We start from the raw sequence: 19,565 nt of genomic DNA, 5'->3' as shown, positions 1-19,565 counted from the left end.
TTTCCTAATTATCATTCACTAGCCACCTGTACAGTTTTAACATTTTGTTTCTGTTTTGCTCTGTTATCAGAGCGAGAGATTGGTGACATGACATATTCATCACAAGTAACCTTGGCTTCCCTTAAGTCATGCTACACTGGGCACTGAACTTTAGAAATGTTCACTAAGTCCTTAAAAGTTTTACTTCAGCGGCTAGTTTATGTAGGGCATCCTGAACAGACTGTAACAGTCTGGAAGTCTAGGAACTGTTTGATTGAGCAGCATGAAGAAATGGATTTTGCAATTTCGTAGGAGGTGGATTATGAGTTTGAAGAAGATAGTAAAAGTAGCTAGTTTTGGCTGCTTGGATGTGAGCCAGCTGTACTCTGTTCCTAAATCTGTTCAGGGTCAAGAATCAGGGGGGCTTGACCAATGCACAGCCTATCTTGTAAAACTACAGCCTGAAGCAAGCACTTTACAAAAGGCTTGACACTTTCTAAAGGTTATAATGAGTAAATAAACCATCAAATGACTCCTCGTTTATTGTTATGGTGGTGGTGTTTTTGTACTAACACTTAAATCCTTGTAGTCCTAAGGCAGCTAATAAAATATCAACACTTCTAAAGGTTCTGTTTTCTTGTTGCCCTCTTTAAATTATATATAGTTTCTTTTCCTAAACAAAATAAAGTTTTCTTTTTAATGAATATTTAAAGATTGAATGGCATAAGTTTAAAAAACTTGCAGTCTGGCATGAATAAAACAAGTAGTTGAGGTAAACTGAGGTATGTGGAAAATATTGATGAACACCCTTTTTGTTAGTGATTTCCTTTAAAAATGACTAGTCTTTTTGGAATGCACTTTTCTACTACTATTCGTGTTACTTTCAAGCTCTGTGGGCTGCTTTCAAACTCCTTTATTAAAAAAAATGCAGCTTCTGTTTCTTCCATTCAGCTAGTCTATTATTAATATAATAGTTTATATAGATCCAGTTTACCTGTATGTTGCTGCCCAAGAACGCCTACACTTCAGTGGCCTGTGGAGCCACAGGTGTTGGCAGATTCCATCTTGGATCAGATAGGGTTTAAGAAATGGATGGAGCACACAGAGGCTGATGTGGTGAATGAGAGCAGGGGGTAGTAATGAGCCTCCTCAATGCAGCAGGGGCTGCTCCATGGGACTCTGAGCTTGCAAGGCAATAGGCAGCCCTAAGTTTCGTTTTCCCAGGCACATGCTCAGGGAAAGAAAGAGGGCCACCCCAGCTACAGTATTCACATGCTTCCTCTGTGGTTAGGGTTGCCAACCTCCGGGTGGTGGCTGGAAATCTCCCGCTATTTCATCTGATCTCCCACCGATAGAATCAGTTCATCTGGAGAAAATGGCCACTTTGACAATTGGACTCTATAGCATTGAAGTCCCTCCCCTCCCCAAACCCCGCCCACTCAGATTCCACCCCAAAATCTCCAGGTATTTCCCAACCCAGAGCTGGCAACCCTATCTGTGGTTCACTCACGAACAAGGGAATAGTAGTTGGTCTTGACCAAAAAGATCATGGGTAGGGTTGCCAGCTCCGGGTTGGGAAAATACCTGGAGAGTTTTCAGGTGGAGCCTGAGGAGGGAGGGGTTTGGGGAGGGGAGGGACTTCAATGCCATAGAGTCCAATTGCCAAAGGGGCCATTTTCTCTAGGTGGACTGATCTCTATCGGCGGGAGATCAGTTGTAATAGCAGGTGCCTGGAGGTTGGCAATCCTAATCATGGGAGATGTCTGCACAACAGAAACACAGCTGGCCTAGCCTCTCAGCTAAACATTGCCCAAAGAGGATTTTAAAGACCCAGAATTGTATAGCCTTGGAGAGGGGCAAGAAACAAAAGAGTAACACAATAATATGGTAGAAAATATTTAACCCATATCAATGGATACTATGTGCTGAGGCCCAGCTGCAGAAGCTCTGATAATGACAAGAATATCCAACTTCACAGAAGATATAGTTCAAAGATGTGTGTGTTGCTTGAAGGCCAACAGATATTCATATATATGAGAAACTTGTAATAACTATTTAAAATAGACTTTGTTATGATAAAAAGGAGTAAGAATGAACTAACAGTTTTTATATAAAGATATGGATAGATAACTTTGTAAGGTGTTTGAAGTTATACAGTAATTCTCAACTTTTTTTGATCCATTCCCTCCTTTCACCATTGTTCAGAATAAAATTCCCCCTTCCCAAAATAGTCATAAACTTTATTCAATGTCACAGATTAAATTAAAAACAAACTACAATTTTACAGATTGTACATAATCTACAGGACATCACACTTTGCTGAGTAGTGGTCCCAATCCCCCCTCTGGAACCCTAAAATCCCCCTGGGGGGAATTCCCCCCTTGTTGAGAACCCATGTTATAACATAATTAGTTAGACATGAATGGGTGCCCTCATCAAGTGGGACAACAAGCTGTTGTTGGGAGATTATTTTAAAAACCTGTAAATATGGGAAGCTGAATTGCTTGGAAGCTTCATTTTAGAAGGGGCTCCTTGCTTGTGACCTGCTGATCTTTGGATACAATAGTTTTATGGACTCATGTAATTGCTCTTTTTAAATTATCTGTGTAGCAGTAATGGATAGTATAATTTTCTTTGGCCTTTCATGCAGGGACATTTCCCTGTGGTCACCCCCACAGACTGGTTCGGGTCTTCCTTTTGATTATGCATGCCTTTTTCACCTGTCAGAGGTTGCCTTGCTCTCCCAGCACATTTTGCCTGTGTTTTCTAGATGCTGTTTTTGCCAGAATCTGGAAAATGTGGGCAAAATGCATGGGGAGAGCGAGGTGACCGCTAATGGGTGGAAAAGGCATGCATAATTAAAAGGAAGCCCCGAAGCAGTCGCCTGGGATGACTGCAGAGAAACCTCCCTGCATAAAAGGCCTTTGAGTTAGTGTTAAAGACACATGTACCTATAATATACAGGTCCTATATAGTAATAAAGGATATAATATTAGTATTATTTGTGCACTATACCCATAACAGACAAAAATGTTGTTGAGGTGTACCTCTGTCTATGTATTAAATGATCTGATATAGAAAAGCTAAATATATGCCTAAGGTTCCCTAAGTGCCCACTTATATCTGAATCAGACTTGACCAGAGAAATCCAGAACACTGTTATATCACCCACACCTCTCCTATACAAGCCTTTGTGTCTTGGGTTGGGCTTAGAAGCACCACTCTTTTGCTAGACAAGAGGAATGCTGACAGTGGAGTAGTAGCCATGTAACACACAACAGTATTTTCACAAAAGCCATTCCTGTCAACTCAGTAATAAGTCTCAGGGAGAAAAACACTACTATCAGTCCACTATCATAGATTCAGATCCCACTGATGGTGATGTGAAGGCATTGCTCACCTTTTACCAACAGCAGCAAAACAAAGCCAGACTAGAAGCCACAGCTCACATGGTTGGGACAGACCTATAACTACACACCCAACTAGCCACTCAAGAACATGACATTGTACAGGCAATTTTGATCTTTCTCAGCTTCCCTGGTATCAACACCAGCCATGTATACCAGGGCAGGGAGGACAGAAGAGAAAGCCTTAGCAGAGTAGGAATGCACATGTATAGCATACCCAAAGTCACAGGTTCAAGTCCCACATGTGGGATGGGTCAGTCATGCTGTCCAGTAGTCTAACCCTGACTTCTTTAACAACATCCATTTAGCACCATTCTATCCGATATGTGGCTTTGTATAAAATATTACAAAATAAAGAATAGCTTTTATAGACAATCACAGAGTAACTTCCATCACTGAAAGCCATATTACATATTGCTGTACAATGCTTTTTGGACTTTTTAATGAAATAAGCAGCCTGAAGAGGCTGTGAATAGGGGTGGAAGGGCAATGGGGAGAGTAAGTATTTTCCTATGGTCATTTTTTGTTCAAAATCTGTTTCTGTAGCTGCTGTTTCCCCTGTGGGAGGAAAGATAGGAGTACACTTAGTATTTTCTATATAACTTTTACTAATGACATATCATGTTTCCACTTCTCATTAATGTGTACTGTAATGGTTGCACATTTTAACAGCATTGGTAAATAAATTGTTTGAAAGCATACTCCCCATTCTATGAAAAGTCATAAGGTAATCAAAATAATTGGCTTTTGTCCCTGTTGGGAGAGTAATAGAAGATGCATCTAGATTCAGTGTTTCTAGATAATCATAGGAAAACTATTTTGTTGTATCTGCAGAATATTTCTTACTTAATGAATGTAGAGAAATGTTTAATGAGCTTTTACATTTTCTTGTCTATCTATTTTACCTTTATGTCACATGGGCACTTGCAGTATTTTGATAACAATACTATAATCACATTTTGCATTTTGGTTACAATATATAAAAGCCAAGCTCTGACCTGGATGTCCCAGGCTAGCCTAATCTTGTCAGATCTCAGAAGCTAAGCAGGATCGGTCCTGGCTAGTCCTTGGATGGGAGACCTCCAAGGAATACCGGGGTCGTTATGCAGAGGAAGGCAATGGCAAGCCACCTCTGTTAGTCTCTTGCTTTGAAAACCTTCCTGGATTGCCATAAGTCGGCTGCGACCTGACGAAACTTTACACACCTATAACAGCCAAAAAGTTATCTCAAATATATCTTTAGTATTTGTTATATTACAACATAAGAAAAAATCTTGAGATAAAAAATTAACCCTCGGGTCTGCTATCACACCAACAAACAGCAAGCAGTCTTGGTTTCAAACTTATCTGAAAGCCGTAAGTGGCCACAAGAGGACAGTCAACAGGCAGGCTGGGAATGATGGTGTTTAGAAAGGATGATAGAGCAATCCTTAATAAAATTCAGCTCATTTACTTAAATGGACTATAAAAGGTATAAACCTATTCAGGATTGCCCTGTGAACCTACTGTGTAGGAGATGGAACTCCTCACATTGCTGATGGCATTTGTATTCCCATCAGATGCACTACCTTAGGACCATCTCTGGACTTTGCCTTGCTCCTGAATTATCAGGTAGCCGCTCTGTTCAGGAATTATCTATCTATCTGTCTGTCTGTCTGTCTGTCTGTCTGTCTGTCTGTCGCATTTATAGCCTGCCCTCATTCCCAGCAAACCGGGCTCAGAGCTTAATGCATGGAGAGGTATCTAGAAACAACTGTCCTTATTTGTAATCTTAATGATTGCTTCATTGATCACTCATTGAAGCTTCTCTTCATGTAGACTGTATTGCAGAAGCCAGTCTTTGTCTAGGTTTGTCAATGAGGACATATAAAGTTTACAACAACTATCCTTATCAACTATTGGTTTCCAGACCATTGTTCAAGGTGATTTGTTTATACGTTGTCTGAGACCTCCATTGTCAATCCATATTGTCAGTCTCCTTCCTGTTAAGACCTGCAAGACTAACTGTGCAATCCTGAAGGGGAGGGCGAAGCGCCATAGAAGCTGGCATGACCCTGTGCTGGCGTTGTGCCACAGCGCAGGTCTTGGCCACTTGTGCTGCCATGCAGGCAGCGAAATCCCGGAAGCAAGTGCCCGTGCCAGTATCAGGGAGGGCATTCCCAGGGCATTCCCAGTGGCAGAGCTGATGTTAGTCAGCTTCCCAATCCCTTTCGGCCTAGGAGCGTCCCTCTGTGCTCCAGCATTGGTACGCCAGCTGGCGTAGCCCTGTGTAACTCCATGGAGTTTCATGGGCTTCTATCTTTTAATACCTTTATTTTGGGTATTTTCTGGCCAGAAGCCTCTGACGAGGTGCTGCGGCTATGCTGCTCCCAGCTGCCGCCTATCTACTCCCCTTCAGGAATGGGCTGTAGCTCTAGTTTCCCATGACATCTGAATGCAAGCATGTAGTTTAACCAGAATTAGTTTCCCTCCACAAAGCCAGATTCTAAACAAAGATTTGACTGTTGCATATACTGAAGTGTTTGAAAAGCAGAAGAATATCTTAATTCACAAATAACTAGCAGTTCTTTGCAACAAACCGTTTTTAAAAAGTCAACAGTTTCTTTTTTGCTTTTGATATCAGGAGGCAGAAATTCATGATGAGAAGCAAATTAGCAAGTTTATTATTGAAAAACAGGAACTTGAGTGGCAAAAGGTTAGTATTTTTTAATCATTAGGTATAGTAGTAGAAGATCCTTGTAATTTAAATGATGAGATTAACATTAAACATGAGGAAAATCTGTTTTCTGATCTGATCTACGCACATACTTTCTCAAGTGCTTCTGAAGTTTTGTGGAAACAGTGGGGGTTTCCTCAGGAGGTGGTGGGCTCTCCTTCCTTGGAGGATTTTAAGCAGAGGCTAGATGGCCGTTTGTCAGCAATGCTGATTCTGTGAATTTAGATTATGAAAGGGAGGGCAGGTATTGTTGCGTTAATGTTTGGCCCTTTTTTTGCATGCCCAGGAGAGTGCCAATTGCCACTTTGGGGTAAGGAATCAATTTTCCTCCAGGTCATATTGGTCAGGGATCCTGGAGGGGTTTTCCCCCATCTTCTGGGCATGCAGTAGGGGTCATTGGGGGTGTGGTGGGGAGGTAGTTGTGAATTTCCTGCATTGTGCAGGGGGTTGGACTAGATGACCCTGGTGGTCCCTTCCAGCTCTATGATTCTACCCTTGAGGAGTGATTTGTTCTGTCAAAACGAAGCGTGGAGAAGGTTTGTACTATCTCTTTGACCCTTACACCTTTATATGTACGGGCAGTCTGTGATTCTGCAGTGCAAAACTATAGTGTCTGGAAATTTTGATGTGTTGGCACGTGATTGGTAAGTCGACCCTATTAATAAACTTGACTTGACTATCTCTTTGACCCTAGCTAGTAATACTGAATCGCTCTTGTGTCACTGCTTCAGATCACAGTGATACTGTAATAGTGTTTAAAAGGTAATTTTAAACCAAGTTGATGTAGACATTAATCTGAAGTGAATAAGGTGTTAAAGTGAATAAGTTTTAAAACAATAATAGCATTTTCTTTTTCTGGATTTGTATATTAATCTTCTGTAGAAAAGATTCCCTTTCATTGCACTGTCAGACCTATGATTTTGCTACTCGACTGCAAGATTGTTAGTATTGTGTGCCTTTTGTAATAATTATTTCTAAAACTGATACTGAAAATACAAATTGAAATATTTTATTAAGATGTTAACCTACTATCATAGCTGACAAAAAGTTAGATGGTTGAAGATCCGTTTTCATCTTCTCTAATTTAAATTACTGTCAATAAATAGGAAGCTCTTCAATATCAGATAGAAACATTAAACAAGCAGCATTCAGAAGCCATGACAACCTTTAAAAAACAGGTGAGCTTCATTTTCTTTGCAGTAATAATAATGATAATAATTATTATTATGTACAGGTCAATTCAATTCACATGGAAATGTTAATGATGACTTCACGAAGATGTCAGTAATAAATTATAACATCTCTGTACAAAAAAAAATCAGCTTTTTAGTAGTTCCATATACTTTAATACTTCTTGTCATTCCAGTTCAGAGAGATAGTTAAATTGAAGTGTTTGCTATTAAACTGATTTAATCTCTTTTGAAGTATCTGGAATTAAATAGTTTAGATTGTGGTAATTCAGTTTAATTGTACCATTCTGCAATAGATCCTTTGCATGTTAATACTTATGGAAACAGCTTTTATTATGGGCCTTTTCAGATTACAACAACCCCCCCCCCCGGAATATTACTGTTAGCATTGCATTATTGCTAGCCTTGGCCATGCTGGCCTAGCCCTAATGTACAATTGGTGGTGTGGATGAGTTTTGCTGCTGGGGATAGCCTCTGTTTTTCTTTTTTCAAAAGTAGGGTAAAGAGCAGTTCCTTATTTTAGAGTGGAAGCTCTCTATAAATATATTAAAAAAATATAAATACATGAAAAAGTACCACACAGTACCAGGTTACTCCTGTGTAATAGGAAGTGGCATATTGGTGCTTGCCACTTTTATGTTATTTTTTGACATTCCCATCTCTCCTATGATCCTGTGATGTGGCACTGCCAATGAAATTAACAACAAAAAGGTCAGAAAGTGGCCTGGGCATAGGGCTACTAATCTCCAGGTGGGGTCTTGAGTTTTCCTGGAATTACAACTGAATGTCAAAAGCAATGCCATTGGATTTGGATTACAGAAATCTGAAAAAGAAGAAATCTGAAACAGAGCTGAAGCAAAGCTTAAATGTTAATAGTATTAATTGGATGCGTTAAAAAGATGCAAAAATCATATGGTAGGATCCAATATACAGCAATATATGAAGAAGGAGTAGTAGGAGTAGTAGTTGGTTTTTATACCCCACTTTTCTCTACCTTTAAAGAGGCTCAAAATGGTTTACAATTGCCTTCACTCCCCCTCCCCACAACAGACACCTTGTGAGGTAGGGTGGGGCTGAGAGAATTCAGGGAGAAGTGTGACTAGCCCAAGATCACCCAGCTGGCTTCATGTGTATGAGTGGGGAAACCAACCTGGTTCACCAGCTTAGAGTCCGTCGCTTATGTGGCGGAGTGGGGAAACAAACCCAGTTCTCTAGATTAGAGCCCACTGCGCCTTCTCAGCTCTTGTACCATCCTGGTGTAACTCTCTCTGATGAGACCAGGCCCTGCGAGATTTGATGCAATTTCACAGGGCCTGTAAGATCAAGATGATCTGCCAGGCCTATGGTTGAGGACAGCGATGGTTTCCATCTTGGCTGGCCTCCTTCCCTCCCCTCTTCTCACCCTGCTTTTTTAGTTTATTATTGTTCAGTGTACATATTCCTAATCCTATGCCTTCCTTTACTGAGATTGCTTTCCTCCCTTATTCCTCTTCTTGGTCACCCCCCATTACTGTGATAATTCAGAGTACCATTAGAATTTAGTTGAGAACTTTTAACTGTCATTTATTGTGTTTAAATTGTTGGAATGTTTTAATTGTTGGAATATGTTGTGAGCCACCCCAAGTCCAGCCTGGCCAGGGAGGGGCTGGATAGAAACCAAACAAACAAACAAACAAATAAATAAACAAATAAAGCCATGTGTTAAAAAGCATTAAATGTAACATACTTTGACTAAAATGTTGCACATATTCTTAGAACATACTTTTAAAATCTCTTTCTTTTGGAATGTAAGTTTCAAGCAAGAATATTGGCTGTTGAAGAAGAAAAGGTAATCCATATATTTGTTGTAAGGTTTTTTTTGTTCAACAAATGCTTAGTCAGTAAGAATCCAAAATGCTGTGTGTGTGGTATCCTGGGCATTCATGACAGTCTTTTTGCTCTCTCCTTCTGGTAACCCCACACACACATTTGAAGACCTTCATCAGAGGCCTTATAGAGTAACACCCCATGACCCCATTGTTGCAGTCCCCCCCCCCCCCGTATATCTACATGCATGTGTGTATGGTTGGATCCATCAGAAGGCACTTGCCAATGTGGATGTTTACCACCTCTTCCTTTCTCCTGCAGCTGTAGATATCTTTGAACAGCTGGTGCTGGAGGTTATGGCCAGTGGGGAGGTTGGCAGTAGTCATTTATTCATGCGGTTTCCATGCTTTGTTGCTCCGGACCTTATTTTTGATTTTTTACAGCTGCCACGAATTGGCCCATAAAATTCGCAGCATCCCAGCAGCAACTCAAACCTGTGTTGCTACGATCTTTCCCTTTCTGCCGGAGGGTCCCATGAAAAACTCCCTGGAGTCAGATTTCTTCTCCCCGCCCATCCCGGCAAATGTCTCCTCCTTCTCCTATGTCTCCCCACCCACAAGGGCGGCTATTGGCCAAGGGTTCTTTTTTTGTTCCGGACAGACCCACCCCTTTTCGTGCACTTTGCGCTGCCATTAGATCCGCGCTTGAGTGCCGTACCAAATCCAAATCTCTGCGGCAAGATTATAAGAGATGTGTGGCCTTCCATGCATAAATAGCCCTGGGGCTTTGGCTGCTGCACTAATGAAGAAAGAAAAAATAAGTGGGAAACAAAGTGGAGGGGTGAAGAAAAAAAGGCGCGCGAGCATAAATCACGAGGGGAGAAGTGAAAAAAACTATTCCAAAGGGGGATGAAGCAACAAGTCAGGACACACCATCAAAAGGGAGGGAGGGACTAAAAGAGAAACAAGGAAAGCGGACAGAAGCAGAAAACAGAAGTCAACGGGAAAACGAATCCAAAGCTGAAAGGGAAGGGGGGGGGAACCGTGCCGAGTCAAACCAGAAAGGGAGACAAGGGCCGTTTACGCAGGGGAAGTTTTGCCTTGGATTTACCGCTCTCTCTAGATGCACATTTCCCCATCCAAATTCTCAAAACTCTGCATTGGGGGCTTATTGTTGAGTTTTGAGAATTCGGATGGGGAAAATGTGCATCCAGAGAGCGGCAAATCCAAGGCAGAACTCCACATGCGTTCGGTTGCATGAAAGTGGAGTCGAGCGGTTTGGAGCCCAATAGGACTTCTCCTTCCCCCTCTCCTTCGAATGCCTCCCCTCTACGGAGCTGTGATGGGCGGAGTTGTGACGGAGGTGGGGGCAGGTCTCAACAGTGAGCTTGTCGGCAGGAGGAGGGCTGAAAGGTCAGGACAGACACAACCACTGTCAAATGCTGCGGCCTTTTTCTCATGAGTAATCCAAGCTACATCGTGCTTTATGAATTCGATTCGATTCCATGAATAACCTTTTAAGTTCAGGGGGTTTTTTTTGCTCCGCCTCAAGAGAGCAACAATTTTTTGAGTGACTAATTGACCAGTGAGAAAGTGCAGCTGGGTGAAGATCCCCCTTCCCAGGGTTACCAGCTCTGGATTGGGAAATACCTGGAGATTTGGGGGTGGGGCTTGAGAAGGGTGGGGTTTGGGGAGGGGAGGGACTTAATGCCATATAGTCCACCTTCCAAAGTGGCCATTTTCTCCAGGTCAACTGCTCCATGTCACCTGGAGATCAGTTGTAATAGTGGGAGTTCTCCAGCCACCACCTGGAGGTTGGCAACCCTACCCCACTTATGCCAGGGGAGCCTCTTGCACCAACTGAAGTACTGCCGGTAAAAGAGGATCATGGGGCAATTTGACCAAGTTCCCTCTCTGCATTGCAACCACCCCAGACTGTGTGGCTGTTTGTCCTTGCAGATCCTTGCAACCACCAGTGACAGCTTTTTGGAGGTTTTGGAGGGTTCCTGGGAAAAAGGGTGAGAGCAGGAAAGGTCTGCATCTGTTTGAGCCCTTTCACTCATATTTTGTCAGATCCAATTCATAATGTCTGCCAACTGAGAATTCACTTCAATTACCTGAAGTGAGAAAGTTCACAAATGTTCATATCACCATAAATCTGTTAAATCTTTTAGATTTGCTGCAAGGCTGACTGACATAGCTATCCCTGTGGGAATTGGCTTAGAAATGTCTGCCATCATAAATTTCCTTCTTCTAATAAAAACTGCTGTCTTTTTGAAGGGGAGGTACCTACTTGCCGAAGAATCAAAAGAAAAAGAAATCGAAGGACTGAAGGAAACATTAAAAATGTTACAGGTAACTTTATTCGTGTGCAGCAAAATATGTGCACAGCAGCCCAGTCCACCTGTGGTCAGCTGAGTAAAATAAGCTCCATTCTTTGTTTTTGGGGACGTGCTGTGGAGAAAGGAAACCTTGCTTCTTCCATGCAGCTGCTTGATGAATCCAGACTTCATTTTGAAAAGTGAGACCATTAGGTTGTATGTAGGGTTGCCACGTCCCTCTTTGCCACCAGCGGGAGGTTTTTGGGGCGGAGCCTGAGGAGGGCAGGGTTTGTGGAGGACTTCAGTGCCATAGAGTCCAATGGCCAAAGCGGCCATTTTCTCCAGGTGAACTGATCTCTATCGGCTGGAGATCAGTTGTAATAGCAGGAGATCTCCAGCTACTACTTGGAGGTTGGCAACTCTATTGGTACGGCATATGCAGCAACCACTTGTACATGCAGTTTATCATTCATTAAAAATAGTGCCCAGAAGCCTGCATCCACAGTTCTATAGTATGCTGCCAGGTACTTACAGCCTTTAGCAGGACTGAGGCCATGATGTTTAAGAGCATTTTCTTTTCTTTTCTTGTCTTTTTGTTTCGTTTTTGGTAAGCAGAATTTGCTGTGTGTTTCAAATCAACATTTCATGAACATGGGGCACCATAAAACAATCATGTTACTGTTAGTTACTCTTATAATTGATGTTGATAAAAAACTGATGTTGATAAGATGTTGTGGAGCTTATGAGGAAATATGGACTTAGCAACAGTTCCCCATGACTTCATATCCATAAATGCAAGCTACTGTAATGCCCAGGATGAGTGTCCAGACGTTTGGATGAATGGGATATTAGGAGCATACTACATAGGTGCTCCAGCATGTGCAATGGCTTCTTGAGGCAAAATGCTAAGTTTTATTCATTTATTTAGATTTTTTTTAAAGACTATCCTCTCTCCAAATGACTGGTTAATGATTCAGTTTCAAGTAGACATTACAAATATTTAAATGAGGGACACTACCCAAAATGGACTGCAGCATATTTTTAAAGATATATTTTTGTCTTCTATATATTGCTGATAAAATGCTGGCAACTTTAAATAAAGTGACCACTCTGTGAGGCAAAGAAGTTGAAGCTTCTACTTCCACAGTCAGAGCTGGAAGTTTTTTTCAGGCAGGAAGGAGAAGAGAAAGCTTTCCTTACTCCTATAATAGGTCCTGCCTAGCATCAGTGAGCGGGACTCCATCCAGTGCCATTGTAGATGCCAAAACCCAGTGAGTTTTCATTCTGCCCAAGTCTCAATTTTCTCCCTCTGAACAACCCTTGATTATAAGGGAGTCCGGGGAGCTATTCTCTGCTCTGTTTGGAAACCTATGAGTAATAGCATCTCCCCAGTGCTGATTCAGGTTGGGAAAGTGGGGGCGGGGGTTCAAGTCCCTTCTCCATACACTCCAGGGTCTCAATTAGAATTGATCTGTGTGTTTCTGGCAAGTACAGAATTCAAAGCTCACTTGTGACTCAAAGGCTTGTGGCCCTAAAGGTAAAGGTCCCCTGTGCAAACACCGGGTCATTCCTGATCCATGGGGTGACGTCACATCCCGACGTTTACCAGACAGACTTTGTTTACGGGGTGGTTTGCCAGTGCCTTCCCCAGTCATCTTCCCTTTACCCTCAGCAAGCTGGGTACTCATTTTACCGACCTCGGAAGGATGGAAGGTTGAGTCAACCTTGAGCCGGCTACCTGAAACCAACTTCCATTGGGATCGAACTCAGGTCATGAGCAGAGCTTGGACTGCAGTACTGCAGCTTATCACTCTGCGCCACGGGGCTCTTCAGTTGTGGCCCTAAGGACTCTTTAATTTGTGACTTGACCTTGGGCATCGGGTAGGGATGAGGAACAATCGATATGGGGAGACAAAAAATGTGTGTGTGTGTGTGTGTGTGTGTGTGTGTAAAGTGTTGTGAAGTTGCAGCCTACTTAGGGCGACCACAATAGGGTTTTCAAGGCAAGAGACTAACAGAGGGGCCAAGTCTAAACATGAAAAACTGTTGGACTGTAGGTTTTCATTGGACTTCTGACTAAAGCCACTAATGCACTTAAGCTTAATCATGAACCAGAGGAGTATTTGTAGTCTCCCACAAACCTGTGGGTGGGAAGGGGAGCAGAAGACTTTCTGCTTTGTGAAATAGGCTTTGTGGTTCCTTTTCTCAAAATGTTTGACAAGATAATGAGGTCTTTGAAGGTCAAAACTACTTCTTTTAATTGAAACATAATGGCAATCAGTGAAGATATTGTAATACCAGTGCTGTACAGGTAACATTCTGACAGATGCTCTTTGTACCAATTTTTGTTTCTGAGGATTCTTCAAAGGCAGCTCTGTGCAGGAGTCTAATTTGGATTTAGAAAGACATGCATAACAGTAGTCAGGTCAGGTTGACAAACAATACTATCCTTCAGTGTTTGAAACGATCCAGATCGTTTTCTTTCCAAGGCAGTAGTACTATTCAGTGGAATGGAGTCCTAAGACCTGGAGTAATTTCAGTACTTTGAGTTTGCCCTGTGTTCCAATTACAAGACCATTGATTTCACTGGTGGGATCTACTTTTATTGTCCTTTTGATCTGCAGATTTGGACAGCATAAGGCCATTAAACTCCTTCTTTCTCTATACTTTATGCTCTGGCAAACTAGTAACTTGGCTCATAGCCTGACTGGAGGCTATCCAAGCAAAGAATACTCACTGGCTTAGCTCAAGTCCCTGATAAGCAGCATTGCCATATTCTTTTTCAGAATCCTGCTGAGGTAAAGCCCTACAACAGTCAAATCAGTCTCCACTGTGAAGTGAAAATGATCTTTTGCCACAAATTAGCTAGTATCAACATACCTTAGAAACTGAAGTTGTAGTTGGTGACTGCATGCGACCAATTAAAGTTCATTATGTTCATTATTTGGTCTTTATTTGCTCTGTTGTGGGGCTGCACATACAATGAATGCTTGCATCTGCATCCTTCCGAAAGGCAAATAACATTCCTCCCACAGCCTCAGCTTCTAAAAATGTTGTGTGCGAGAGGGAAAGGAGCGCCTAAGACAGACAAGCTTGGTTGTCCACTGTGCTTGTCCTTGGGGGTCTCCAAGGTATTTCCCAGTATCTGCTACCTGTAGGGTTGCCAGGTCCCTCTTCACCACCGGTGGGAGGTTTTTGGAGTGGAGCCTGAGGAGGGCAGGGTTTGGGGAGGGGAAGGACTTCAATGCCATAGAGTCCAATTGCCAAAATGGCCATTTTCTCCTGGTGAACTGATCTCTATAGGCTGGAGATCAGTTGAAATAGCAGATCTCCAGCTACCACCTGGAGGTTGGCAACCCTAGCTACCTGAGATCCTGAGGTGTCAGGAACGGAACCTGGGACTTAACAGGTGCCCTGCCTCTGAGATATGGCCACTTGGGGGGGGGGACTTCATCCTGAAGTAAACTGTTTTCTACTCGACAGCAAGAATGAAACTTCACTATACATTCAGTTTTTCTTTCAAAGCCATTCATTCTAAAAAAATAATGGGGTTATTCTAATTAAAGGTGTTTCTCAAACAGTTTTGCTTCTGCCTTAACTTCAAAATAGGACATTTTTAGGGGGAAACACTTTGGAGGGGAAAAAAAAGCATACACACAAGACTATTCTAATTTCTTCTCCATGAAAACTCACCCGTACTCTTGTAAAACCTTTAAGACACACCTTAAGCATTTGAGTACAAGGGACTTTTACAAAGTCTTCTTGCTGTTCTAAATTATTCACAGTGCCTTTTCATTATGCAACAATGGGACGTTTTATCTGTCATTAATATTGTGCTGATTATTCTGTTCTCATTAACTTTATAAATAGCTTAGTTATTTTGATGTCATTCTCCGTTTATTTAATAATCTGGCTAATGCTGAGATTATTTTAAAAGCAAATGAAATTCCTTCACATTGCTGACCTTCTGTACAAAAGGCTGAAAGGATTTGTTATGCCCTGTTCAGTTCATGACACAGCACAAGTGATATATAGTGTACTTCATGGTCTGCTGAACATGATACATGGACTGAAAGAGTAATAAATGCTCCCTTGCTTTTCTTAACTAACATAAACTGGGGGGAAATTATCATCTAATGATGGAATCCGATTTAAATTCACCACAACAAAGACATTCAAAGTTCTGCTGATATTTCAGCCCGCTCACTTGCTCAGATAAGAGTTTATGTGGGCTCTTCACTTGCGTCAGCCAAACAATTTAACATCAGAAGTTTCTTAAGATCACCTCTTGCTTTCTCTGAACAGGTAGACTGAAGGTTGAAATTTTCATGTTTATTGAAGAAGAGCTACAAAATCATGGGTGGTTTCTGTTCTCATGGTATATTGCTCATGCAAACTGATTGCATACATTCAATTATTTGCATGTGTGATCTGATTAGAGTATCATCAGAACAGTCTCTGAATTAAGGTTCAGCATGCTTGCGCTCTAGTGGCAGGGTATTAGGATCTTAGGATTTTCTCATTTTGCTTAGATGCTGGGAGTGGACTTCTTTGTCTCTATTGCCACAGGTGCTGAAATGGAGAAGGTCCTTCTGTCAGGGGTGTCGAACTCATTTGCTACGAGGGCCGAATATGACATAAATGTCACTTGGTTGGGACGGGCCATGCCTCGCCAGCCCAGATTGGGAGCGGAGATGGGTGGTTGCCTTGGCTGGCTGACAGGCTGGTAGTGGTTAAGAGCGATGGACTCTAATCTGGAGAACCAGGTTCGATTCCCCACTCCTCCACATAAAGACTGCTGGGTGACCTTGAGCCAATTGCAGTTCTCTCAGAACTCTCTCAGCCCTTGCCAAGGCAGGCAAACCACCTCTAAATGTCTCTTGCCTTGAAAACCCTAAGGGGTTGCCATAAGTCAGCTGTGATTTGACAGCACACACACACATATATGAAACACAAGTTGAGAATGTGTGATATCTTTGCCTGAATAAAGTCCCAAGTACTAGGGTTATTTTAAATTTTCCTAGGAATGATTCACCTTCCAGTTTTCAGTGCTCAGGCCTATTGCTAATAACCACGTCATTATAACTGAAAAATATTTTAAAACCCTTGGAATGCCTAATTGCTTGCCTAAGGCAATAGTGGCTGCTGGTGAAAAGGGGCAGGTCAATATATAGTTGAAGGGCATGAATACAGCAAACTTGCTGAAACTAAGCAGGCTTGGTTCTGGTTATCCCTTCAATGAGAACTTCCAGGGAAACCTAGATCACTGTTCATTAAAGTTCCATAATGGAAGAAAGGTGGAATATAAAAGTGATTTAGTTAATAAATAGGATGCAGGACAAATGCCACTCTCTCTAACGAGAGCTAGGGTGATCTTGTTCTCATAGCTCAATGTCTAGGTTGTGCTAACAAAGTAAGTGACATCTGAAGAGGTCTCAGAAATAAGGTGGCTTGCCTTGCAATGACTGAAAGTTCAGTTGTTCCAACACAAGCTGCTGCTTGCTCCACAGCAGCTGATCAGTGGAAAGGACGGACTGGGCTACAATAGTCATTCCCTTCTTAGTATTTCAAGGCATGTAGAGATCAAAACCTAGCAGGATGTTCTACAGTTGTATGATGGTTGAACATAATGTTAATATTATACTGCACACCTGGCATAAATAATAGAAGTTTTTATATATTCATGCAGGCGTACAAGTGGGAATGGACACAGTAAGGGAATAGAGTGGACCAATGAAGAGAAGAGATTAAGGGCCTCTTCCCATGTTAAATTTTATACGAATTTTTACGAATATGAAAGCCTTTATTGGCATTAAAAGGAAATTGTACAGTGAAGTTTACAGTAAAATCATGATATAAAGGCATGCAGATATCATACGATAAAATTTACTATAAAATCATTTTTATAAGAACATGCAAATCCCACAAAATTGGTTACTTGGTTATTCAATCCCAACTTAACCGTTATGTGGTGCACAGTAACAATCACATTCTCTAATTACGAGCTGAAAAAGCCTTGCCACTGAGTCAATAATTATTGGATCCTGTGTGGTCTTGAGGTGGGACACCTTAGATTTGGCAGGTAACCATTCCCTATCAGCAAGTAACAGGTCTATGAGATTAGATCGGCCCCTATCATAGAGCGAACACTTAAGGAGGATAAGTGAAACTGTTTCTATGTCGCTCTCCCCACATGGGCAGACCTTATCCAGATACGGAACTTTATTAAATCTTCCATATAGTAATGCAGATGGTAGTACATTTAATCTAGTGAGCATATATGCTCTTCACTGTTGGGGTACAGTTAGGCACGTGAAATATTGTGTCACAGATTGTTTATATGGTCAAGGCTCCCAGCAGAGGGGTTACATTTTATACATGTTGCAGCACTGGGAAAAATAATATGGCATACAGTTCAGGAGTGGATGCCTTAGGCAACACTCCCCTGTAGAATCAAGAGTGTTGCAAACATCATGTGGGGAGAGCCTTTGATGGAGAATGATTGGGAATAAGATATGGACTGAAAATATTCCTAAGATCACCTCTACCTTTCTACAGACTTTTAAATCAGTAAGGGTTCATCAGTCTCCCCTGAGTATGTGAAAATAAAATTGTGCAGAGACTTTCACCAATGCTGAGGCATGGTAAAGTCCACTGTGGGTGTAGTGCCTGTGCAGAGGATTCCCATAATCTCAACAGAATCCCTTTTACCACATTGGAAAGATAAAACCCTACCTCTGGTACATCAGTGGGTCTGAAGACCTTAGAACTCTATCAATATTTGAATATGGCGTATAGACGGCAATTGTGCATGGACTTATTTTTAGATATTTGGAAACTGTTTATAGGTATTCGTGTGTAGATCTACCATCACCGTTATATTGTTGTTTTTACTTAATATATATCCTTCCCCCACCTTTCCCCCCTTTCTTTTTTAAATCTTGCTGGATTTTAAGTCCCCCCTCCTTTTTTCTGTTTCTTTTTTAAGAAACTTTTTACAAAAAGCTCAACAGAACCCTGCTTTCGATCTTCCATTTGCACATGTGCAGTCAACACAGAACACCGTGAAAAAGCGTGGATGTTCTATGTGTATCCTTCCTATATCTCTATCTAGCCCCCTTTCTTGCCATAATGCAACATATGTGTACCAAGCACAAGCAACTTGCACTGAGCAGAGGCGGAATGGGGAAAAGCGAGGTGCGCAGACTGACTCCTGTTGTTGCTGACGGTTGTGCTATCTGTGTGCATGTCCAAGAGTATATAAGCAGGGGAATGGGTAAAAGGATTCTGTTCGTCCAGCAGGAGCCCTCTGTAATGAGTACTGCACCTGAAACAGACCATGAGCTCATTCCTGAGCATTACAGCAGCCAGGGACTGCGTGGCTGAGGCGCCACTGTGGCGCCTCCAAAGAGGTTTCCCGGCTGCTGCAAGGCTTAAAACCCCCTTTTTACAAACAAAAATTCAAAAATGGGGGGGAAAGCCCCATTGAAAACAGTGATGCTGCGCCTGGAAAAACCTGGCGCAGCAACACTGTTGCTGGAGGGGGTGTTCCCGGGCTGAAGGGGCTTTGGAAGTTGACTACAGTCAGCTCCACCCCAGGAACAGCCCTCCCATGCCAGCGCCATATTTCTCTTCTGGGATTTAGGTCCTGGAGAGACTGCGGCGTCGGAGGAGTGGTGTGCAGCTCTGTGGTGCCCAGGCGCTGATGGAACTGCCCCCGCTGCCAGTGTTAGTGCCTTTTATTCCATGATAAGAGGCCGCTTACACTGGCGGCGGGGTCACGCTGCCTCCAGAGAACTTTCAGTCCCCCACCTCAGGGATGCACTGTAAGTCATGTTGTTGTCCCTCCCCATTCATGCCACAAATAGCCAACATGAGTACGTTACTGGGAAACTGAGCTAGTAATATTTGCAAGAATGCTTTTTAATAGTTACATTATTATTCATTTTAACTATATTCACATGGTGAAACTCTTACACTTCTTTAAAATGACAGAATTGCAGTTAATTTATGTTGAATTGTTGTCTAGAATGTTATAAAGTGTTGTTTGTGTTGTTGCAGATTTCAAAATACACTTTACAAAACAAGCTTAATGAAATGGTAAGGAATTACAATATCTATAAAATGGTCACTGTTTTACATTTTGG

General features: G+C 42.1%; 1 protein-coding gene across 1 annotated transcript in view; it reads left to right on the top strand.

Moving 5' to 3' along the window:
* Window positions 1-19,565, top strand: part of CCDC73 (coiled-coil domain containing 73) — a 68,188-nt gene that overhangs the window by 6,399 nt on the left and 42,224 nt on the right. The window contains exons 2-6 of the mRNA XM_056851934.1: window positions 6,010-6,081; window positions 7,209-7,280; window positions 9,085-9,120; window positions 11,378-11,452; window positions 19,480-19,518. Of these exons, the coding sequence (XP_056707912.1) occupies window positions 6,010-6,081; window positions 7,209-7,280; window positions 9,085-9,120; window positions 11,378-11,452; window positions 19,480-19,518 (294 nt within the window). The remainder of the gene's footprint in view (window positions 1-6,009; window positions 6,082-7,208; window positions 7,281-9,084; window positions 9,121-11,377; window positions 11,453-19,479; window positions 19,519-19,565) is intronic.

Source organism: Euleptes europaea, chromosome 6, assembly GCF_029931775.1.
Source record: "Euleptes europaea isolate rEulEur1 chromosome 6, rEulEur1.hap1, whole genome shotgun sequence".
NCBI classification, from domain to species: domain Eukaryota; kingdom Metazoa; phylum Chordata; class Lepidosauria; order Squamata; family Sphaerodactylidae; genus Euleptes; species Euleptes europaea.
The sequence above is the reverse complement of the archived record's forward strand: the minus strand, read 5'-3'. Positions and strand labels throughout refer to the sequence as shown.